Below are 25,715 nucleotides of genomic sequence, written 5' to 3' on the forward strand. Positions count from 1 at the left end.
CCACACGAACCAATTTTTTTTTTTTTTTTTTTTTTTTTTTTTTTTTGCTGGCATAATTCAAGACAGGAGTTCATTCGATTCATATTGAAATTAGTGTTTTTTTATGGTGATTTTTTTTTTCATTCAATGGGAATCCATATATTTTGTGTGAGAAGAATCTATGAATATTCAGCTTTCCGTTTACTGGGCGGGGGGGGGGGGGGTGAACAACAAGATATTTGATTGGTGAACAGCCGAAATGGCAATTTAAAGCCAACGAAGTCACTAAAGGTAAAAATGCAGCCTCTACGCGGTGGGCGGTCAGCATAGCACCAATCGAAAAGTGGAAAATGACGGTGACTTTTTCAAGCTATACAATTGAAACAATTACTAAAGCAATCAGAAAAGGATTGCCTTCCAAATACAGAAAGCAATACAAAAATCCGACAAGTATTTGCTGAGATACGACTGTGGAAAGACAAAATATGACCTAAAACATCTAATGTCTAATGTGAAACACTTTTGCTAGGCTATTCTCGCTCTTAAACTTGGTTGAAAATGTTGCAAGAAAAAAATGTATTTTTTAGAGCTTTTGGAGCAATACATATGGCTGATAATTTTACGTTATTTGGTCTGGTCGAGGTGTTTTCACTTTATTTGTACAATAGACTGATATTATTTCCACTCACAATAGTGTAGTCGTAATATTACTAATACAAAAGTGTGAAATTCAAAAAGGGAAGAAAAGCAAAAATCTCTTGATTGATTTTAAAAGTAGTGTACATGCAAAAAGACTAAATTAATCACTGTTTTAAGTTTATCTTATTTGTTTTTTATGGTTCGAATTTTGAATACGTCACAAGCTAATCAGTACTGTAGTAAATAAATCATTATTTTTATGAATGTTAGTTTGCACGAAATATATAAGCGGGCATAATTATGAAAAAAGGATAATTTTAATTTTTAAAACTTTTTATGATGAGTATTTCAGTGGCAGATTCAAGGGGCCCAGCCGGCCCACCATCCCCCCTTTTTTTTTCGAAATTTAAAAGTGGAGAAAAATGAAAATTATATTCAAAATTTGAGAGTGCCATTTCCGACCAACTAGAGGTGCCATAATCATAAATTTTCTTACCTCAGCCCCAACCATGGTGGGGCTGAGGTCGTCTACACTCCATCTGTAAAGGTCCCTCTCTGGGCCCAGCTCTATTTCAAATTACTGGATCCGCCACTGGATATTTTAAAAATTTCGTATGGAAATAAATGTTAATTGCATTGCTTAAAATCAATTGAAAGGCTATAGGCGCCAGAGCTTCTCGGGGACTTCGCCCCCTGGTACCCAACCAAGACTTTATTTTTCATTTCGTTCCCAACCCCCCCCCCCCACTTTCAACCACGGATCGACGCCCTTGATTGTTTATTCCATCACGATAATAACAATTACCATTCAATAATAGTAGTAAGTATTATAGGCCTGAGCATTTTTTGCAAGTGTTTTTACACGCATGAAATATTCAGTACATTTTCACGACAGGTTGGGCAAAATTGCACATAAAAGCCCCCTAACGTAAATCCAGGTACACAGTAGTTGAACCAACTTCAAAATAACAGAAATACAAATGTGCGTGACGATATTTTATTCATTTAGAAATGTGATTAAAAAATGTACATTGAATCAGTACTGAGTATTCAATATATTTTCACGACAGGTTGGGCAAAATACATATAGGCAAATCCAGGTACTGTCTATAATCACGAAAATAACATTTACCATTCATTAATAGAACAGTCATCGACCTACTTGCAGTGAATTGAATCTAAAATGTATTCATGATGTTATGAAGTGTTTAAAAACGTACACAATAATAGTTCAACCAACTTTAATACCACAAACACAAATAAGAAAGTATAATACATACTCCAAGTATTGAAATACACGCCATCGTGTTGGGATTCAATATTTCGACATTAATTATGTCATCATCAGGAAAACAAACAAACACAAATGTGCGTGATGATATTTTATTGCTTTAGAAATGTGATTTCAAAAAAGTAGTGCATTGTATACGTAAGGGCTTGTTTGTTGTTTTTTTACTTGCAGCGTTTGGGAAATAGGTAATAGGTAAATTGTAATGAATATAGTCAATGTCAATGTCAATGTAGTTTATTCAGTATATAAAGGCCATTGGCCCAAAAATACATAAATCTGCTGCATATTATATATTTTGTTTTCTTATCTTATATGCTAATTGTACAAAATGAGTTAATTTAAACAAAACTGATTGTTTCTTTGTTGACATTAGTTTCTTAAACTTAAAATCATTAGGATGTGATAAATAATAATTGGGTATTAAACGGTTTCTTAAATGTTTATATAGTGGACAAATTAAAATAAAATGAAATTTGTCTTCAACCTTTGTTAAATTGCATAATTTACAGATTCGTTCTTCTTTTTGTGTGTTTGACCATCTTCCTTTTTCAATTTCAAGGTCAAGAATTCCTAGTCTTAGTCTAGAAAACAGGCTTCTCTTTTTAAAATTAAGAACTAACAATAGATAATTCTCGCAATATATGTTAGTTTTAAAAGAAGAAAAATATTTAAGTCTTGAGGAAGAATTTATGTTTTCAATGATAATTTGACGTTCTATGTCTTATGCGTAACTGAAGATTGTAAATAATGATGTTTTATGAAGGACATTTTGAGAAAGCCAAACATTACCAAAGCCAATTGAATTAAAAATATTTTTAACATAATGTGTCCAACAAATTTCATTTCTTTCCGTTTGTCTTAATTGAAAAGAATAACATTGTGCTAATATACTGTTCGGATCAATTTCATTAATTAAACGTAACCAAAACTTTATAGCATTAATAGAACATGATAAGCTTAAAGCCCATTCCCGGCAAAATTTCACTAAAAACTGATTTTTTTTTTATAGAAAATATGCATTTGCATTACTCCAATTATTATAAATCATGGAAAAATATTGGCATGAATTTTAGGTTATTCAAAAGAATTTAAAAAAAAGGGAAATACAGACTATTTCCCTTAAAATATTACCATTTTCTCGACGAATTCATCGTTACTAGGCAAATTCAGAGGTTGTAGATCGCATCCACTGGAACACTCTCGCTTTTATGTATACTTTATACAGTCAATAAAGTGCGCCCTCTCTAATGAGATTAGTTTTTGTAGTTCGCATCTCGCACAATGCGGTCGTTCGATTAAGGCTGAGATATGTTTGTTTAAGTGTCAAAATCTCAGTCAGAATCAGTTTTTTAACAAATTTGAAATAATTCCTATGAAATATTATATTTCACAAGTGTCATTAATAGCAACGGAAAATATGTCGGCCGTTTTTATATCTCAGTCAGAATCAGTTTTTTAACAAATTTGAAATAATTCCTATGAAATATTATATTTCACAAGTGTCATTACTAGCAACGGAAAATATGTCGGCTGTTTTTATGTGTGATAACAGAACCTAAATTGAGGTAAGGCTAGGCCTAGCCTAGCAGCGTTGGATAGGCTAATGATTTCGGCGCCTTTTATTCTCATTTATTTATTTCTTCTCACGACCTATCGCAAAATCAAACATGAAAATTCATCCGCATTTATTTTTTGTGTGGAACACAAAAAAAATCAAATTTCAGTCTTATTTCACATTTTTTTCATTCTTAGGAATGTCTAAATTCCGTTAAACCAGCAATTCCGTATTATATTTATAAATCTTTATAACATTATACAAAAATTAGATTTTTCTTAACAAATGAAATTTTGCCGGGAATGGGGCTTTAAAGGAAATCTTCCTACTTCGACCATAATAGCATGTTTTGGAGCAGTTTTCCTAACCCCAAGTATATATCTGATAAATAACAGGTGTGTTTGCTCAATAATATCAATATTATTGAATATTCCCCAGATTTCACTTCCATACAATAGTATAGGTAGAATTTTAGTATCAAAAAATTTGTTTAAAATATTAATTGGGAGTGTTCCATATCTATGTAAAATTAGTTTCAAAGAAAACAATGCCCTTTTTGCTTGTATGCTGTTGTTTTCCAAAGCTTTATTCCATGACCCAGAAGAGCTAAACATGATTCCTAAATATTTGAATGTGTGGACTGTTTCGACTTCAGTATTTTTATAAAAGAATTTTTTCTGATTTTTTCAAAATTCCTCCTCTTTTAAAAACTAAGGATTTTGTTTTATTAATATTTACTAATAGGCACGAATTATCACAAAATAAAGCAAGTTTGTTTAGGAGACGTTGTAAACCAATAACTGAAGAATAATAAACATTAAAATATACATGAACATGAAAAATAATAAACAAAATTAATTAAGAATGAGGACAGAGGAGATCCTTGCTGTAAGCCAATTTCACATTTAAAAGACTGAGTTAATTTATTTTGTAATTTAACATTATGCAATTAATTTTGAATACATACAATTTAAAGTATTAAACATTTCCCCATTAACACCCGCAAATTTAAGTCTGAACATAAGTAGTTGGTGATTAATAGAATAAAAGGCAGTTTAGTTGATGGTGGATAATGAATAGTGCTGAACTTTTGGTTATAAAAAAAAAAACACCTTTATGTACGTCCTATTTTGGTAAACATTTGTTTTACATATAATTAAGTTTATATTTAGATCATAAAACGTTTTGTTGCAATTCTGTCCAGTCAAATTCGTATTTCCGGTGGACGAAATAGAGTGTTTGCACCATAGAGGTATAATAAGAATACTAGAGCGCTAACCGCAATGTATTCGATGTTCGAAATACGCAGAACTGTGTGTGTGTACCATCCAAGATGGCTACCATAGATTTAGCCAATCAAATTTCGCTAAGCTCCATCGTTTGCCTGTCTCTTATACACATGAAAGTTCAGTACAGCTAGTTACCTGTATGTTTGAAACTCGAGCGTTGCGGTGTTTGGGTGTAATGTATACGATTTTAATTTTCATTCCTTGGTACTTTATTTTTGAATAAGATGCTTCACTTGGCCTAGTTTTGGCTACAATAGTTTAATAATTTGTTATTACCATTACTCATTATCATTAATGAAATAATAGTCAGGCAGAGAGCTTATTAATATGTAATAATATGTATACTAAGCCTGAAGGTGGCGCTTTACTACGACGGCCATCTTGGATGGTACACATACATAACTCTGCATTGCTGCGCCATCTTGTCAGCACTCTAGTTGTTTAATAGCTCTATGGTTTGCACATAACTGAAGATACTAACGGCGTTCCATAACGGTGTACATACACGGTGCGTTTTATATTGACGATTGTGCTGAAGAAAAAGGGATTAACAACGTTGCGTAGTATGTCTAAACGAAAAGACAACGCTGGTAGTCATTCTAGATATTCAAAGGTAGGTAAATTGAAATACTGTATATGTTCTGTGTAGGATAGCTAAATAGATGGCTAGGAAGCCTTGCCTACCGGCCTCAGTCAGGCTTAGCGCCTACGGAATTAATTAGGCCTAGGCCTAGCCTACAGACGATCTGTCACCCGGCCAAGTCCAAGGACCTAGTCGAGTAGGCTAGGCATGGACCTAGGCCTACCTAGAGTAGCCCTCGGCCTCCACTATTTTTTCAAAACAAATTTGGGGGTAGGGGACCTAGGGCCTAGGCCTTAGTCTAGCTAGGGCCTGGCCAGGCCTAGGCCCTAGGGCCTATATAGCAATCATTTTATTTCTGTTTTTGAAATTGTTACCGGCTAAATTATGTTATTGGGTTATATATTTGTAGTATATATGACGACACTTGCCTTGACAACAAGATATCACTTGTTCAGTTCCTCCCAGGGGCAATTTTTCAATCAATTGATTTGGTATATGACAGACAATTTCTAAAACAAGGAATTCCTTTGCTCTACCATTTAAAAGTGCATTAAAATAGCATTAAATTGATACCAAGATCATTTTCTTCCGTCAAGTATTAACAAATTTACAGAACTTACAAAATTATCGAATACATATGCCTGATTTTGGTCCTTAAAAACCAATATAAACAATGGAAAAGTTTGAGACCTTTTTCTTGAAAAAATGTAAAAATACACTGTTACTTCTTTGTTTTTAGACATATCTCAATAAAATAGAAAACATTTGAAAACATACAAGGACGAAAACAAAATGTGAAACTCATTAAAATTTAATCTTTTATTAATTAGATAATAATTTGATTAATTACAAATAACTAGATACCAAATACCAGTATACCATAATTTCTTTAAAGTTTTTAGACATACCTCAGTGAATGAAAAAGATTTGAAAAAATACAAGAAAAACAATTTAAGCAGTGGTGTCTCTAGCGGGTGTGCCCTACATGTAAGACTAAAGAAGTAAGACTAAACATAAGTAAGACTTATCAGCCTGCACCACATGAACAGATTTTAGGATTCACAACACATTTTTGGTTTTTTTCCCAGAACTAGGTTTTGGTGTTCAAATTAACTAAGTGTTAAACCCATTGAACTATCAAAATAAACTGGCTCAAGAAAAAATCAACTTATCTTTAAAATAATTTAATGTTTTTGTCAACTACCGTAAAACTTTCGGCAATAAATTCACTCACTTCGCTAAGAGGGATAAAATTGTTTTTTTGATGATGATGACAAGGTCGAAGAGGATAATGTGAACTACGTCATCAGTATTTTTGGGTGATAGAGAAAAAATAAATACGACCTCTGCAGTAAAAACAATAGAAGGCAGTGCAGACAGTCACTTTGCTGCAGAAATAACGGTGCCATGATATTGCTCTCTCAACTGCCGATAGTCACATTGATAATGTACATTTTCCTTGATAGGCTATGCCCATTACAATCTTTACATGAAAATTCATTCCGGTAGTTCTTATTTAATTGAACACTTGTTTTTATCAAATACTTGAATGTGTATCTGCAGTGCTACACAACAGCATTGATTCGTATATTCCATTCTTATCTATATTATGTATAATTTTTTAATTTAATTTGTTTAGAAACATAAAAATGAGAGAAATTCAGAAGATGAAGAGGACTATGTTCCATACGTGCCATTAAAAGAGAGAAGGCGACAGCAGGTACCATTTTTTTTAAAAGTCAATACTTTGTTTTTACTGTTGTAGTTTTTGTGGTTGTTTAGGTGTTGTTCTGATCTACAGTAGCAGAATATTTATTGTAAGAGTTTTAAATATAAACATTAAACTCTCCATACCAACTATTTAACCTTTGCCAATATTTGATTTTTTAAGGAGTTGTATAAGTAGTATACAGTGTATAAAAATAATAAAGAAATGTAATAAAATACAGTTAATAAATAACACAGTTATACAGTTATAAATATACAGTTAGTTAGTTAGTTTATACAGTTATTAAATATTGTATGTATATATTAATATGATAAATAAATAGAAAATATTACATGTGTCAATTATTTTTATTCACCGTAATAGTTTGAAAAGGCAAATAAATACTTGAATAAGAGGAGCATAAAAGAGTCGGAAGAAATGGTAGCTGATGCTGAGCAGGAAGGGCGAGATGAGGCAAAAGAGGGTCCACTAGCCAAGATGAGCCTGATGGATCAGCATGCAGAACTCAAGAAGCAGGCTGAAAGTGAGTCCTCCACCGGCATTCATGGGCAACTATGTGCTTTTTGGCTACAAGTAACCTGTTTGCCTTGATCATTCCAATTAGGTTGTTTCACCCATGTGAGTGATACAAAAATCTAGATCTGAGGGTAACATAGCCTTGGATTTTTTGTCAGTTTTGATATATTCGAAGACATGATAATGATGTATTTGTGACAATAATAGTGTGAAGAAGAGAATGAGGCGATTATGTAATTATGATGTCGTCTTTTTTTTTTTTTTTTTCTGTCTGATCCACAAGTGCTACTATTGTTGATGATGGTGATGATGACTAAAATTAAAGGAGGATGTTAATTGTTTTAATCAGTGGCAGGTCCAGGAATTTAAGATAGAGGGGGACTTTCAAAGATGGAGGGACTGGACAACCCCAACTCAGCCCCAACCATGAAGAGAATTTATGATGGTTGAACCTCTACCTGTAGATGGCTGGAAATGCCAGTCTCAGACTTAAATATTGATATAACATACTTTTTTTCTCCATTTTTCTTATAATGTTGAAAAATTTAGGGGGAGCGATGGGACCTGGCTGGCTGGGCCCCCTTGTATCTATCACTGTTAATGACCTGAGGATGAGAAGGTGTAAGAAGATGTGGATACAACTGACATTTTTTTCCCCCATAACTAGGAATACTCCCCAGGGAATGGAGGAGGTTGCATGTGGTGTGTGAATAATTCTTTATCCAATGACCAGGAAAAACGCTGTGAGACATTAAAGAGCGTTATATAAATTCTAAAATATTATTATTATTATTTGTATCAAAAGGCATTAAATTAACAGAACGAGACAAGCAACTAGAGAAAGAACAACAGCTATTACAAAGTGTCCAAGAACAAAGAGCCTTGAAAACTGTGCGAGAATTAGCCACTGGAACGACCTATACAGATCCAATCAAAACTGGGTAAGCCAATCTGTAATTCAATCAATCAACCAATCAATCAAGCGAGTAATTAATCAATTGTCCAATTATTTAACTATTAAACCAAGCAATCACTAAATAGTGTTATCTCCAGTGGACAATATTTTAATATTTTCAAACTTTCAAAATTGAATTTCCTTGTGAAAACAACACATGAAAAGTAGCTATACATAGATTAAAAGCATGTATTAATTATAATACAATTTAATTTATAGAATATTATATTTCATTCATCAATTTAATTGTAATATTTTTACTGTTTTTAAAAAAAATTAATTCTACAAAATTTTGAACAAAGTACTGAAATTAAGAAATATTAAAGTAAATCATGTTTTAGAATGTCTTCCCCCACAGTTGGAAACCACCTCGCTACATTAGGAACATGACAGAGGCGCGGCATGAAAGGGTGCGAAAAAAGTGGCACATTCTGGTAGAAGGGGAAGATGTTGCACCACCAATCAAAAGCTTTAAGGTATGCAGTGACATGTCTTGTAAGGGAGGGGGCTTGTGAAGTGATGCAAAGTTGAAGTGGGGAGGGGGGAGCTCAATGATTAAGTGAGTGGCACTAGCAGGGCTTGCCAAATATGTGGATATGAGGTGATATTTTTTTTTATCTACTAGAGCATGATTTTTTTCATTTTGAATGAGTAGGGGGTGTGGGTGTGCATGATTTTTTAGGGGACCAGATATGTCACTGAATTTAAGAAAAACGTTTCTGATATTTTCATTTGTCAGTGAAGCATTTCATAAGATAAGTAAAAAATTATTGTCTAGTAGCATTATTATCAGGCCTGAGCATCACAGATCAATTCAATCCACATTTTGCTATTTTGCTTTTTTGCTAGGAAATGAAATTTCCCAAAGGAATTATATATGGTCTGAAGAAGAAAGGAATAACTCACCCTACACCTATACAAACACAAGGAATACCAGTTGTGTAAGTATTTAATAATAATGTATTTCCAGACTTAAGTGTTTTACATGATCTCTATGAATTATATTTTATGCAGTATTTTATATGTAGTCTGGTAGTACCTGGGCATATGTTCTTGATATGATTTCTTGATCTGATTTTTTAAATCTTTACATATCTGTTTTTAATTGATTCATTAGTCTGTCGGGCCGTGATATGATAGGGATCGCATTCACTGGGTCTGGCAAGACGTTAGTTTTTACGTTGCCAATTCTGATGTTTTGTATTGAGCAGGAGAAGAGGATGCCTTTTGTAAAGAATGAGGGACCTTATGGCTTGATCATCTGTCCATCTGTAAGCTTTAACATTGCTATGCTCATTGTTTTTTTAGTTTATTATTGACTTGAAGATAATGATGATCATGATAATGATTTTGATATGGACATGATAATGATTTTGACATGATCATGATAAAGATTTTGATGATGATCATCTGTCTATCCGTAAGGTTAAACAGTTCTATAAACTTTGTAGTTAATTATTGACTTGAAAATAGTGATGATTATGATTAATGATTTTGATATAATCATAATGATTTTAATGATGATCAAGATAATGATTTTGATATGATGATGATCATGATGATGATTTTAATGGTGATTTGGATAATGATCATCATGATGATAATAATTTTTATAATGGTGGAGGATGATGATATTCTGAGACACATGATGGACTAGAAATTTTTCTCTCCCTTTAGAGAGAGTTGGCAAGACAGACCTACGAAGGTATTCAGCATTTTGTGAAGTGTCTTGAAGCTGATGGTTTACCAACTGTCAAGACGATGCTCTGTATTGGTGGAGTCTCTGTGAAAGAACAGATGGAGATTGTACGCAAGTATGTGTTGGTTCGAGTTCTAACAATTATAATGGGTTATAACTTGATGGTTTTGATGCTCTCCTTTCATCCTGGAGTCATGAGTTAAAATCCTGCAAATTTTAGCATTTTTTTTATGACATTGCTTACACTTTTCGTAAATAACTAGCTGTGGGTTAAGAATTGTCTCTCAAGGGTGCCTGCTCTTAATATTTTTAGCTAGGCCACTGATATGAGCAATGGAAAGGTTTTGAAACTCACAGAATAAGGCCCTATAATTAACTATGCCCTTTAAAAGTTTACCTTCAATATTTTGCTAAGTTAGGCATTGGCAACTCAACTTTTATTCAGCCCATTGACAGGTGTGGACACACTTATTGTAGTAAAAGTTATTATGCTATTATTGTTTCTTTCATAGAGGTGTTCATATTGTGGTCGCCACACCTGGTAGACTGATGGACATGTTGAATAAGAAGTGTTTTTCTTTATGTGTGTGTCGCTATCTGTGTTTGGATGAGGCTGATCGAATGATTGATCTAGGATTTGAGGAGGACATCAGGACAATCCTCACTTACTTCAAGGTCAGTGAAAATGATACTTAATTTTTCCAGTTGTTGCTAACAAAATTGAAATTGAAATTTATCTCAGGTGATTTTTGTGAATTTTATATTGTTATACATAGGTTTGGAATAATAAATGTAGCAAAAACAAGCCAACCAGTCACTCCTCACAAACCATGTTTCAGAGGTAACAGCCAAAACATGTTGGAATGTCAACATTTTTAAAATCTATTCCATTTCGCAAAACCAAATTTTTGGTGATGTTCTCCGCATGAGAAATCTCTGAAATCATAAACTTTGAAGGCTGATTTCTCAGATACTGTTCCTTAAACAGCTGTATGTTTAAACTCCTTCAACTTCATAATGAAATGTTGGATTTAAATGATTCTTTTACCATTTTATAACTTTCATTTTATTACTTAACCCTGTACTAATAATATTAAAAATCAATTTTTGCCGGAGTGACTTGTTTGGCTTGTCTTTACCACAAATGGTATTATTGGAAAGCCTGTGGAAGTGTAATAGACTAGGCATAAATATGCATAATGAAAAAAATGTTACACGATTTTTAGATGTATTAAATTCTTAATTTAATTTGATTATTAAATGGTATTATTAATGTATCCATAAATTGCCTAATGCAAGAAAGCCTCAACACATTTATGGTAGTTGAATTAATGCATGTCAAAATGATTCATCATAAGTAGCTATTACTTGTTGGTTATGGTGCATGCCTTCTACTTTCAGAGTCAAGGGTTCATATCCTACAAATTCATGGATAATATTTGCTTATAATAATTCCAATTAATCAAAATAAAAAATAATTGATAGAAGTAATTAATGAAGAGTATCACATATATTTATATCTTGTAACAAGTTACTTTTAGTTGTTTGTGACTGAAATAATTGTAGGTACTATTCAGAATTATATAAAACAGCAGTTGTAAATGATGTTTCGTTCTATGTCTTTAGAGTCAACGACAGACCTTACTCTTCAGTGCTACTATGCCCAAAAAGATTCAAAACTTTGCAAAGAGTGCCCTCGTTTTTCCAGTAACAGTGAATGTTGGTCGGGCGGGTGCTGCGAGTCTTGACGTCATCCAGGAAGTGGAATATGTGAAACAGGAAGCTAAGATGGTGTACATTCTGGAATGTTTGCAGAAGACTCCGCCTCCTGTAAGATACCATTTTAAGCTCTAGCTTAGTGGTTAAAATAATTGTTTTTCAATTCCCATGGCCCTGGGTTCGACTCTTGTAAATTACCAGCATTTTATTTCCAAATTGAAGCAACTCAAATCATTCATAAGGCTACAAGAAAAGAAAACTTGATGGTACACAAGCTTGACCAACCCCAAATCTAGAAAATTTATGGTCATTTTTTTTTAAATTATGAATTTTTTAAAGAATATTGGGTATGACTATTTGTGTATGGTGAACGAACGTTCTTTTATGGTGTTTAGAAAGGGCATATATATGTACATACAAAAGTAATGGCTCTTTTTGCAGTATTTACCATTATACCAGCAACTATTCAGGGTGTGTGTAATGATTAGCCATAAACCATAAAATGAATCCAATGCCTATATTAAAAATTTCTCTTAGAATGTGAAAGCACTTTTATGGCCCATGCCATTAACATAGACACAGCCATTTAAGATCTCTGAAAAAAAAAAATTTTAATATTTCCCAGTTTAGCACATATTGCATGAGTTTGAACGTTTTGTATGTGTTGTTGACAAATGCCTCTTCTCGATTCAGGTTCTGATATTCGCCGAGAAGAAAGCTGATGTAGACGACATTCATGAATATCTGCTGTTAAAAGGAGTGGAAGCAGTGGCGATTCACGGTGGCAAAGGTAATCCATGAACAAGTTATGCTTACACAGCATGGCCTTGATTCTTTTTTACATACTTATTAAGGCCTGATTTGAGCAAGTTGAATCCAGGGTCTGTAAGGCTTTACCTCTGTCATATATAGTCTTATCTACCTATTAAACAATGAAAGTTCATATGCCTTTTTTTTTTTTTAGTAATTTTGTATGTTCCATACATATGTACCACAATCAGCGGTATCACAGTTAAGGGCCTTGGAAATGGTGAAGTGGGGCACCATGTGATTTTTTTTTTTATTATAATAAATATTTTTTGGGGTTTGGTCCCCATGTGTTTTCTCTGACAGGCAGTTAAAAACCCCCAAAAATGTCCATTATTTTTAATTTGACTAATGTTTGTTCTCCTCCAGACCAAGAAGAGAGAACTCGTGCAATTGATCAATTTCGTCAAACTAAGAAAGACGTTCTCGTGGCAACTGATGTAGCATCGAAAGGCTTGGACTTCCCCAATATTCAACATGTCATTAATTATGATATGCCAGATGATATAGAAAATTATGGTAAGTTATATCACAATAGATAATAACAAATAATAGATCAGCAAAAAAGGCTATAAAACCATTAAAAAATCCTCTTATACTTTCACCACTTATGTCAGGCGTAACTGCTAGAGGCTGCATGTGTATTGAAAGACAGAATGTTTTTAGTTAGTTTAACAAAACAAGTTTCTTTTTATAGAGCAAATAAAACATTTATTAAATGCGGCATCACAACAAATCCTAGGATAATTGCAGACAGCTAGTTCACCTTTTGACAAATTAAAATATGTATCTTAAAGTTCAAAAGGATATATAATTGAATTGAATTATCATCTAACTTTATCTCCATTCTTATTAGTGCATAGGATTGGTCGAACAGGAAGGTGCGGTCAGACTGGTATAGCAACAACATTCATCAACAAAGGATGTGGTAAGTGAACATGCCACTGTAGTCACATAAATCAAAACATAATCTCTGCAGCCATGTATCACTTTTTTTCAGACTGATGAATCATTTGTGTATCAAGGAACTCTTTTTAGCCTAGAGATCTATAGTTAAGAAAAATTAGGTTGTATCCTTAGTAAATTAATTATTAGAATATATTTTTACTTTCTTTTTATTATAGGTATAGTGTTGTTGTAAGTGCCTATGTTTATAATTAGGCAAAAGATAATTAGCATTTGTGAATTGTTTTACTCTTAAATGGTTGTCATGATTAGACTAGCATATGTGAGGGTTAAATAGACTTGCATTACATCATAGCTGATTTGTTTGTACATATTATTCAAAAATGTTTTCACACATTTTGTTTTATATGAAAAATATACATTTTGTGCATCCAAAGTTTTGAATTGTGATAGAAATTAATTGATTGTGTGCTTTAATCTGCCTTATGGATTACTTCACCAAGGAGTTGAGTTTGTGTTCCATAGGCGTGTAATTCAATGACCGGTGTAATGATATTGTGAAGCACATAGAGGGCTTGTTGAAAGGCACTATATAAGTCTATTATTATTATTATTATTATTATTATTATTATTATTATTATTATTATTATTATTTAATAACTTGACAATCTATGGTAATTCATTTGAATGAACATTTTGCAGGTGATTTTAGTTTAACTTGCAATTTTTTTATGGATAATTGTATTGGATTGGGCAGTCCTGGGAGTTAGCATTATTGTATTGTAATAACTTTATGTAACTTGTAAAATTAGACTTCACTTGATGAGTATTGACTCAACAGCCCTCAGGTTGAGGCACCACCATAACCTTGCATTTATTATTATGCTTAATTGCATTTTTCACAAGGCCTTCTGGATCTACTAGCATCAGTTTACCTCTACTAATCTCTTATAAATTTGTAAAATAAATGTAGTGAATTTCTTGTTAGCATTAATTAAACCTGATTAGCTCAAGAAATAAATCTTTAAAACTTTTTCTATATAGCAATACAAAACTAATTGTTTTAAGTAACCAAATTATTTTAAGTGGTTAACTGAAATTGCAATACCATCTACAGTAGGCTCAATTATGGGATCATATCACATAAACTTTTATCCAAGGACTGGATAATGAGTCAAATATGCATTGACTATTAGGCATACTGAGATAATTCCCATTATCAAATTCCTGGTTCATATTCAAAAACATTTTCTGATTTTATAGTTTGATTGACATTCCAGAAGAAATGTCAAGTACATGTTTTCTTGGCTAAATTATTATTATTTTTTTTAAAATTTGCATTAATATAACTACATTATATTACACAAGGTACATTAAATACAATAAAAAGAATATAAAGCAAACATTATTTTAATAGTAATAGACAATGTAGTCCTTCATATAACAAGAAATCATCTCAATAATTTTTTTTTTTAATTTAACAATTTTAATCAGCTTTACTAAGAATCCATTTTGTAATTTATTTGCACTGATAAATGTGATACCATTTTAAAGGTTGATTAAACAGGAAATGGCTACTAATGCTGAGAGCAATGTGCTAATAAAGTTCTTATATTTGGTTTTTAAATCACTCTAAAATATTTTTAATATAACAACACTCCCACGTCTTCAGACAGTAGTTGTTGTAAGACAGTGATATTTTTAGATTTAACATTTTAATTCTCATGGAATAAAGATTTTAATGTACTATTGAAGAATTCATAGTACATAACTACCACTAACAGAACACTCAGTATATTTATGTCTATGTTGTGAACCCCCTTCCCTAGGGATCAGCTCATATTACATGGAGGAAAGGCTAGATCAAACATCCGTGAACCTCTTGATAAAACAATATTACCCCCTGTAGGAGGGGACCAGAATAAGTGGTGACACAACATCATTCCGGCATAAATCATGCAATGATAATTGGCTAATTTATTGCAGAAGTAGGACGTTCATGTTCTTTTTGCTAATATTTTAAGGATTCTAAATGTCTAAGAGAATGCATGAATTTCACCACCCTCCCACCAATGAAGGGAAGAGTTGTAAAAGTTGACAAAAAGAAATTTAAACCATTTGTAAATTACATGTAGGTTCCTTATATTTTTTTGTTTTCTATCTTGGACTACTTTTTTTATCAATTTTAGTAACCTTGAAGTGATGTAAAAACAATCTGCAGTGTACTTACACCCAAGGCTGTTACTTTGCAATCAATTCATGCAGCTAGTCAAGAGGAAGCATTATTTGTTTTCACATTAAATCATAATATAACATATGACTTATTTATCACCTCCCAGTGGCAGGTCCAGGAATTCAAAATAGAGGGAACAAGACAGGACTTTCACAGATGGGGGGGGGGGGGTCAATACTACCTCATCCCCATCATGGATGGGTTTTTATTTATTTATTTATGATTATGGCACCTCTAGGTGAAATTTGAATATAATTTTCTTTTTTTCTTCATTTTTTTTATGAAAGAGGGGTGCCAGTCTGGGTTTTTCTCCCCCCACCATTTCACCCTTGAGTCTGCCACTGCCTCTATATATAATAATAAACATTAGAAATGTTTTTTATAATTAACTTTATTGGTTTTGCATTGTATATTGCTTGGCGTGTTTTCAAGGTCTCAAGTGATTAGCTTCGTCTAGATGGACTACAAAACATCATTGAAGTAAGAATTGCCAAAATACATAAATAAGTGAATAATGTTTTATAATGATAGAGAATTGGTTTACAATATGTGGTTTTTGTTTATATTTTCCAGATGAATCTGTTCTGTTGGATTTAAAACATCTGTTGGTAGAGGCGAAGCAGAGAGTTCCAATGGTTTTACTATCACTGGAGGGTGACAATGAGGAGTACTTGAATCTTGGAGGTAAATTACAAATCACATTTATCTCAGTTTTGTGTAATTATATCATACACATATTTCCTTAGTCACATCTTACCCCAACCCACATTCGAGCTCTCCTGTACAATGATATAGACAATACCGTAAACAAGTGACTAAGGCCCAGCCTTTGCAACACCTGCATACTCATATGAGATACCTCACGAGTCTAAGCCCAGCTGAAGGTCCACCACAAGAGAGTTAAAAACTAGAGCCCATGCTGATATCTTAAAAGGACTTTGTTTTTAGTAAAGGCAGTCAATGTGGATCATTGCACGTAGGGCAGGGATATCTCGGTGGAATAATAAATCATATTTATTTACAAGTTATATTTTCAAATTGTTATTACACATGTATTGTAAGGTGTGTTGTTCTAGGGGTTTTTTTTATGCTTTCACCTTAATTATAATACTGTGGCTGTTAATGTTGCTGTTCACCTTAATTATAATATTGTAGAGTTGTTATACCGGGTTATTGGGTAGCACAGACACGAAGGGACCCTTAGGGGTGAAGAAAGTCACTGATAGAGTTTCCTAGTTCACATATCAAGCGCCCTGAGCATCTTATGTTAGATGGATATGGCGCTATATAAAACTACACTATTATTATTATTATTATTATTATTATTATTATTATTATTATATTCTCATCTCTTCAATTAATTCTGGTTCAGATATTCACTGCCATGTCATATTTTTGTTGGACACATTAATGTTTCCAGCCTGTGAAATCCCTTTCCCAGTTGGAAGAAACCAGCTTTCTTAACACTTCTAATTTTATTTTTGCTGTGCGTGTTGATACCCATCACCAGCTGACTTCTGGGAGACAATTAATAATAAGTAGCAAATAAACTGAAATTTGCTTAAGATAAGTTAGTTTCTGGGAGGTTTTCACTTGCTCTTGGGAGTGTGGGAGATTTATTGATTTCTGGCAGACTCCTGCAATTTGCAAGAGACTTGGGGCCCCTGCTTTTCATGTCATGTATATAATAATGGTAATGGTAAGTGAAAGTTAAATTTTTTGTTTCCAAGCTTTTTATTGATCAGAAAATAATGAAACTACATATAGTAGTACAGAATATACCAGTAAATTATTAGCAATGTGGGCATTACAACAATCACTAATCTACTTCGAAATACATAAACATTAAAATACAGGAATCATGAATGAAAAAAAATTTTGTTTTGAATCATGAAAAATTCTAGGTTTTTTATTTCTTGTTAGACAATTATTTTTTATTGTTAATTAATTACATATTAAAAAATTAAATATTTTGTTTATTGCCTAGATGAAAGAGGATGTTCCTTCTGTGGTGGTTTGGGTCATCGAATCACAGAATGTCCTAAGCTGGAGGCAATGCAGACGAAGCAGGCTAGTAGTGTAGGCCGCAAGGACTATCTGGCTAGTGGAGCAGCCGACTGGTAAAGGCCTAAGAATGCAGTTATGGCAGGTGAACAAGAACAGCCTCACAGAGTACCCGGCCATCATGGCAACTGACTGATGAAGATTATAGCAGAATGGAGCTAAGAAAGTCTAGCTGATTACTTGCGTCCATCCGGGTGATATACGTTCGACAGACTTTAATTTATTCCTTAATTGATATCTTAACGTGTCGTACTACTCTGCTCATGACTGACGCTGCACATCTTAAACTGCTGTGGTGGACCTTTCCAATCATTCAACTCTGTTTCTACCCCTCCTGTTATTATACTCCTACACTTTTGTAGTCATTAGTTGTTAGGTCGGCTTTACCCACTAGAAGCAGAGCATTTGCCTCACTAGTGGGGAAAGCTTACTGGTAAAATTTGGTGTAATAATGAAGTTGAGGCTGGTTAGCAGCATGAGCGTTATTGACTTCATCACAAGTGGAGAAGCTGACTTAATTAAGATCGCAGAGATTGCAGTTGGCTCAGGCTATGGGCATGAACCACAGTAACTACCCCTCTAGTGTGAGCAGCAGACTGGCAAACGCCTGGGGAATGCAGTTGAGACTAGCTATTGGCCCACTTATACTCCTGGGAGGAGATAGACCACGTGGATACAACGTCTTGCCCAAGGACACAAGTGACTTGCACAGCGTGTGTTTTTTAAACCTCTGACCTCTAGGTTGGGAGTCCGAGCCACAATCGTTGCACCATATGAGGCTTGACATTCCTAAACCTGTGTACTCTTGCTAATTAACATCTCGAGGACATTTAATTGACAGATAAACCGACTAATCATCTCGGACATTTTAATTTCCTTAGACAGCTGGTTTAAACGCGAAACATACGTGAGCCTAGGCCTAGATGTCTATGCTTGGTTATAGATACCCAGATTTACACGAGCAATGCGCATCAGTGACTTGGCCTTTGCCTGACAACAAGGTTGACTGAATGCGGCTTTTCCCTCTTCCTTTGGGAGCGAAATACCGAGGCTTTTACAACAATTTCCCCGCCATGTTCCATGAAATAGATTAGCACTATGAATATATGATTCATTTGCATACCGCCTACCCTGAAATCTCTTTCTTAAAGAAGGTTGATAGCAAAGAAAATCTTCGCCAACTTGGTAAGACTAGCCACCATTGTCTAAGGGCTTCGCGTCCTTGTCGACATGTTAATTGCTAAAATGAGTAATTACCATAGAATGTGCCAGCATTGTATACTTTAGTACAGAGAAGCTGTAATACTTTTACTCATAACTTTGGCAATAGTAAGTCAATTCCAGTAAATGACCCATCATTTTAAATCTTACAATGAGAGTAAGAAAATATTACAAAGTCAATTTTCATTTTTTGGCGACTGATGCCAGTTTTGAGAAGGCAAGCCTCATATATTATTTAATATCATAACAAAGTACTTGTCTTGGTGGCATAGATGTTAAGTTAGAAGTGAATTTGTTTACTTTTACATAGAATATTTAAATGAGGTTTTTTTCTGATATTAAATATTTCGATTGAGTTTAATCTTGTAAAATCATGTTGATGTCCATGGCAATAGTTACCAGACAAATTCAATTTGTGTTATTAATTTATTCTGTTTTTTCGTTTGAATTGGAACTCAATTTGCTTGACCATGAAAGGTGAAAACGAGAAAATTTAAATTTATAAACCAAGTGACCTTAAACCAGCATCACAGTTTATATGTAATTATCCTTGTATAGTTTGTATGAATAATAAAACAATGTTTGTAACTAATACTCAATGATAACTTTTTTGTTTACTTCATAAACATATGTAACAATACCTTACAGAAAACATAGATAGGCCTATATCACTAAGACTAAATGTTTTATAAATTGTATAATTTAATAACAAATTTAAATCATTAAGTTAAATTTACACAAATCGTTTGATATATTAATGGGGATGAGCATCCATATATCAAACAGTGGTGGATTCAATGGGGGATGGGTGCATGCCGGCCCAGGCCCCCTCCCCCACCCCTAAATTTTTTTTAAATTACGAAAACAATTATAATTAAATTTAGGTCTGAAAGTGCCATTTCCGTCTAGAGGTGGCATAACCATAAATGTTCATACTGAGGTAGTGTAGACCTCCCCCTATTTCAAACTCCTGTATCTGCCACTGCAACAAATCTCATAATCTACTACGAACAATATTCACTAACAGCAAAGTTTTAATTTCTGAAAGTGAAGTGAGAATATTGGTCATAAAAAGGATTTTTGAATGGCTTGCCTTTACCTTAAAAGTCCATTTCCTTGTTTTGTTGCATTAATTTATCCTAGGAACAATCATTAATAATTCCGATTAAGTTGATTTTTTTTTTTTTTTTTTTGAGAATCCCTAAACATAAGGTGGATATCACATCACTACTACAATCAGGGATAGAAGAATTTAAGTAACCATATTTATTCCAATAAACGCCCCAGGGCGTTTATTGTTGAGAAAGGTTATGAGGGGTGTTTATTCAAGGGAGGCATTTTTTTTGTTTAAAATTGATACATATATACTCAAATGCCCCTTAATATCACTGTAAATATGGAACCAGAAGACATAATTACCATCAAAATGTGTTGTCGCATGATCATAAAGACGTATTGATCCTAACCAGGTTAGAAAAAATGTAATTGTACTGGAGTAGAACATTAATAGAATGTGTTGAGAATGATATGGCTTCCATTAGTTTTGTTTATAGTCATTTAAAGAAGTAAAGGTAAAAGGTAAAAGGAATTCAAATGAAATGACTGGAAAGAAAGGAAAAAGGTAAGGAAAGTGGAAAAGAGAAAAAAAAAGGAAAAGAAAGAGGCAAAGAAAAGCAAAGGACAAGTTAAGGAAAAGTAAAATAATATAGTAAAGAAAGGAAAGAATAGAAAGGAAAGGCAAATAAACATATGAATTGTCCTCAGAAAGGAAAAGAAAGGAATAATTATATATATAAAAAAAAAGATAAGAACAGAAAGAAGAAAGAAAAGAACGAAACATAAGAAAGAAAAGGTTATTCAAGGACCCCTATGATAGGGTAAAAGAAAAAATAGAAAGAAAGAATGAAAGAAAAGAAAAGAAAAGAAAACTAAAACGAGAAGAAAGAAAAGAAAAGTAAATATAAGGAAAAAAAGGAATGAAAAGAACGAATCATAAGAAAGAAAATGAAAGGATACTCAAGGACACCTATGAAAAGGTATAAGAATGAAATGGAAAGAATAAGAAGAAGGAATTAATTATATGGAAGGAAGGATAAAGAAAGAAAGATAAGAACAGAAAATATAAGAAAGAAAAGGGAAAGAAAAGAATGAAACATAAGAAAGAAAAGGAAAGGATATTCAAGAACACCAACGAAAGGTGTGAGAAAAAATAGAATAAAAGAAAAGTAAAGAAAGAACTAAAATCAAAAGAAAGAAAATGAAAGAAAAGTAAATATAAGAAAGAAAAAGGAATGAAAAGAACGAATTATAAGAAAGAAAATGAAAGTTATTCAAAGCAACCTAAGAAATGGTAAAAAGAAAGAAAAGGACAAGAAAGAAAGAATCAGGATATGAAAGAAACGATAAGATAAAATAAAATGAGATATGTATTAAAAAGCATAAGAAATGAAAAGGAAAGAAAAGAAATAAAGTAAATACAATAAAAATCAAGGTTACATAGGAAACAAAGAAAAAGAAGAAAGATAAGGGAATTTAAGCTAAAGAAGTAATGCATAAGGAGGCATTAGAAAGAAAGGGAAAATGAAAGAAAAGGTAATTAAAAGGAAAGGGGAGACTAAAGAAAGAAAAGGTAGGTAAATAGGAATCACGGAAAGTTAAGGAAGCATAGAATGAAAGTAAAAGAGAAGATAAGTAAGTAATTAGACGGTTAGCTAATACTAAATAGAAAACAAAAACAAGGAACGGGAAAGTGAAATATAAGGTCAGCTAACATATTTTTTCCCACTAGGGTCTTCCTTTTGTTTTGCACTTTTGAAGCTTGTCAACTACTTGTAGTCAATGACAGCCACTTGTTCTGTTGATTCAGAACGGTTAAGAACTTTATTATTATTATTATTTATTCAAAGAAAAAATAAATCCCGCAGAGTATGTATTCGAAGGAGGCGTTTTATTCCAAATTTGGCTCTGGAGGGGGCGTTTATTTTGAGTGGATGTTTATTCGAATAAATACGGTATTTAAACATCGCAATATTATGATGAAATGTTAGGGAAGATTAAAGGAGAATTGGCGGTAGAAAAACCGTTGACCTTGGGATTCGAATGCGGGTATTCGAATGCAGGCAGCGGGGCACATCAACTGAAAAACAGTAATCTATTCTTTCTCCTCCTTTTTATTGTATTCGTATAATCGATAATAACACCGGTATAAATCTAATCGAAATTTTATCGTTATCATTGTGTTTGTCCTTCAAGGAAGACAACTTTTCAGGACATGCATAACGATTACCTCTTTAAAGATTATGAGGATCGTTACCTAACCTCGCAAACTACTAACAAATTAATGAGTAAAGGAATCATTGGCGAGAACGAAACAATTAATGCAATAGAATCGGTCGATAGTATTAATAGCACAGCTGATCCCTCGATGATATCATCTTGACATTGGCGTAATAAGCTGTTAAAAGGTTTTGACTTGTGGTCGTGCAAAATGCCCACCTGCCTTATGTTGGCCTTAAACTTTATCAAAATTCTGAAGATTAATAATCAAACGGTATATCCATCCACTAAAAGAATTCCTTCATTAGCACACGTGACATAAATAATTATCCCTGCAGTCTTATAAACGACCCTATCATTTCAATTTTCCTTTATAAATCCAACTCCAAACTGTGATGAAAGCCATGGTGATGATAATATAGCTATAGAGTTCTCCTGGAATTTCTGTTCCTGAAAGTGATTTTTATTGTGAATGCCTAACAGAATGTTTTATGTGGGTATTGCACACTAAGACTGACGCCATTTTTTATTGGCACAATGTTCACTAGAGAGCCTATAAATACAGATGCCATCGAAAGTAGAGAATTTCAATTCAATTTCTGAAACTAATCGTTAAGATGGTTACTTTCAGGTTTTGTCAATTAATCCAGTGGGGATTCGCCACTGGATTGATTGAATCCAAATGAATTATTCATTTAGCACTTCACCAGTCATTAGAATAAAGGATGATATTTGACAGAGAATAGGCCTACTTAAGATTAAATTTTAATGTTGCAAGGCTTGTAGACTGCTTAATTGGATTTGGTATAAAAATAAAATTTTCCTCCGGAGCCTGGCTTTAAGAAGCGAAGGTATCCTCTCAGTTGTGTGGTCCATTTGTCAGTGCATCCGCGACCGATCGACCATGCATCACAAGAGCTCGGAGGTCTTCGTGCTTATAAAGTTCAGCTTCTCTCCTCTCCTTTCCCGTTTGCAACTTCTGCAACAAATAACGAAAAACAAACGTTTATTTTACAACAGCAGTCAACATAAAGTCGCATACTACAGTATATATCTTCTGATAAGTAACATATTCAGTGGTAGTTTTCAGTAGTGTTGTATAGCGTGTCCTTCGTGGCCACCTGAGCCTTGTTTACGGAAAATCTAAGATTCTGTTCCTGTTAAGAAATTTCAAGACTTCTAACCTTCAGTCTTGCAGGACCTACCAAATTCCAATTTTAAGATCAATACTTAATTATAGATCAAGATAAACACGAAGTTCCCAATCAATATACACAAACAAAACTACATAGGCTATTAGTAATTAACAATTTTGTTCAAAAAACATTTAAACTTGACACAGACTGACGTTTACCATCTTTGTTATAAGATTAGCATCTATGGTACAAGAGCTGAGCTGATGTATTTCTTTTGCAATCAATTCATACATTTTTTCCCAATAAAATTCCATTTTTCTCGTATACTTTTACCTTAATAGGGCCTAAATATTGGTAATAATATTACTATTGTTAATAGCGCATCCATATACAGTTTATATACTAAAGCACTTTACATAAACATGAAAGTTAAAAATGAAAAAGTAACCCTCCTCCCCACTCACAAAAAAATAAATAAATAAATAAAAAAAGAACAATCTAAAACTGTTTATACAATAGTACCACAGGCAAGGGACTACCCTCGTCAAAATTTGAAATTTAGTAAAAGGCCTAGTGTATATATATTTTTTTAATAATCAAGAAAATCTTTATGAAAATCATCAAGGATAAGAGGCCTGAACCGGTTGGGAGTGAAAGCAAACAATAGTCAGAACAACTTAAAAAGAATTTTATAGGCATTTTATTGCTGCAAACTTGTTTCGTATGGACAGCAAAAGCTGTCCACACTAATTGGGTACACCGGGGGGGGGGGGGGTACTGTGCATGAAATTGGTTGGAGGGCCGCACCCAAACTTTTATGTTTCCAGTGTGTCTCCAAAAACCTTTATGCACTGCTTTAACACCACTTTATTCTCAGTTTAATACTACTTTTTAGAGATGGTCGGTGTTAGGTCGTAAAAAAACAAGATGTTTTCTAGCATAAGATGTCTGGCGGGCCGCACATACAATACAGAACAAAATATTATTACGTGTAATTATAGGAATGGGTCGTTTAAGCAATCGCGCATGCACGCCTGTACTCAATATTTTCACATGGAATTTGTTTACCAAATAGGCATATATATTAGACCATATTATACCCACATTAAGACACGCATTTAAAGTTGAGTTTGAGATGATTTGATCACACAAAAACAACTGCAATTTATCAAACGTTTCTTCTACTCTTCTTAAAAAATAGACCAGGCTACGTGTCTGCTTAACAGATCGGTAAATATGAATTGTAATTTATCATAAGGCCGTTGCGAATTACAATGGGGATTTCCACACCAATCCGTCTTCTTCGTGAATGACCTATCGAGACCAGATTGACATAACTAGAACAGAGATTGATAGCTTTATCATGTCCTCCGCTCCACCCATGTAACAAGATAATAATGTACCTTGACTCGCATCAACCTTTGTCGACTTCGATGTAATACACTTTTTTTTTTATAAGAACACATTTTATAAGAACACTGAGGCTATAATTCCTTAAAAATTAAGAACAAAATAAGAACAAATTGAGGCTGAGGTAAAATTCCAAATGATATTTTTATTTCAAAAAACTAAAAAAAAACAAAAAACAAAAAACAAAAAATCATATCTGACCTTATGACTGGCGACTATGTAATACCCTCTATAATACAGTACAGTATTACCTACCAGTCGTTTGGAGTCATTTTTACCAGGGCCTTTTTTCGGGGCCTTTTTTTCAGTTGCCATTTTTCCAGGGCCACTTTTAACTTCATTCCAGTACTGTGTGTATACTGCTGTACGATATGATTTTCTATATTTGAAAAGTATGTAAAAATAAGAACAAAATAAGAACATTTTGAGTCTGAAATCGGCCGAAAAATAAGAACACTGAGCCTGGGCAAAATTTTACTGGTTCTTATAAAAAAAAAAAGTGTAAACAAAAATGGTGATTGGTAGACCTACTTTTTACTAATTTAGTAACAGCTTACAAAGCAACACAAATAATAATAATAATAATAATAATAATAATAATAATAATAATATAACATAATAATAATAATGTTGTAATATAAAAAAGAATAAAAACAAATAAAAACAAATAAAATAATAGTAATAATAATGATAATGATAATGATAATA

At 33.1% G+C, this 25,715-nt stretch overlaps 1 protein-coding gene and 1 long non-coding RNA gene across 2 annotated transcripts; one reads left to right on the forward strand and one right to left on the reverse strand.

The window, feature by feature from the left end:
- The first annotated feature begins 5,212 nt into the window (after positions 1 to 5,212).
- Positions 5,213 to 18,920, forward strand: LOC117121391 (probable ATP-dependent RNA helicase DDX41). The gene is made up of 15 exons (XM_033266590.1): positions 5,213 to 5,366; positions 6,976 to 7,056; positions 7,429 to 7,588; positions 8,387 to 8,522; positions 8,895 to 9,012; positions 9,386 to 9,477; positions 9,654 to 9,807; positions 10,214 to 10,350; positions 10,748 to 10,910; positions 11,862 to 12,065; positions 12,648 to 12,744; positions 13,131 to 13,280; positions 13,618 to 13,689; positions 16,474 to 16,584; positions 17,888 to 18,920. Exons 1-15 carry the CDS (start codon positions 5,319 to 5,321, stop codon positions 18,022 to 18,024), a joined length of 1,860 nt encoding a protein of 619 aa, XP_033122481.1. The 5' UTR covers positions 5,213 to 5,318; the 3' UTR covers positions 18,025 to 18,920.
- A 3,417-nt stretch (positions 18,921 to 22,337) lies between these two features.
- On the reverse strand, positions 22,338 to 25,459 carry LOC117121400. The gene is made up of 2 exons (XR_004447541.1): positions 25,263 to 25,459; positions 22,338 to 23,440 (listed from the first exon to the last, which is right to left on the reverse strand). It is a non-coding gene; the product is annotated as an uncharacterized LOC117121400 (long non-coding RNA).
- Between the last annotated feature and the right edge of the window lie 256 nt (positions 25,460 to 25,715).

The sequence above is a fragment of the Anneissia japonica genome, unplaced genomic scaffold, assembly GCF_011630105.1.
Source record: "Anneissia japonica isolate Jap-2015-1 unplaced genomic scaffold, ASM1163010v1 scaffold21_len1647178_cov195, whole genome shotgun sequence".
Lineage (NCBI taxonomy): Eukaryota > Metazoa > Echinodermata > Crinoidea > Comatulida > Comatulidae > Anneissia > Anneissia japonica.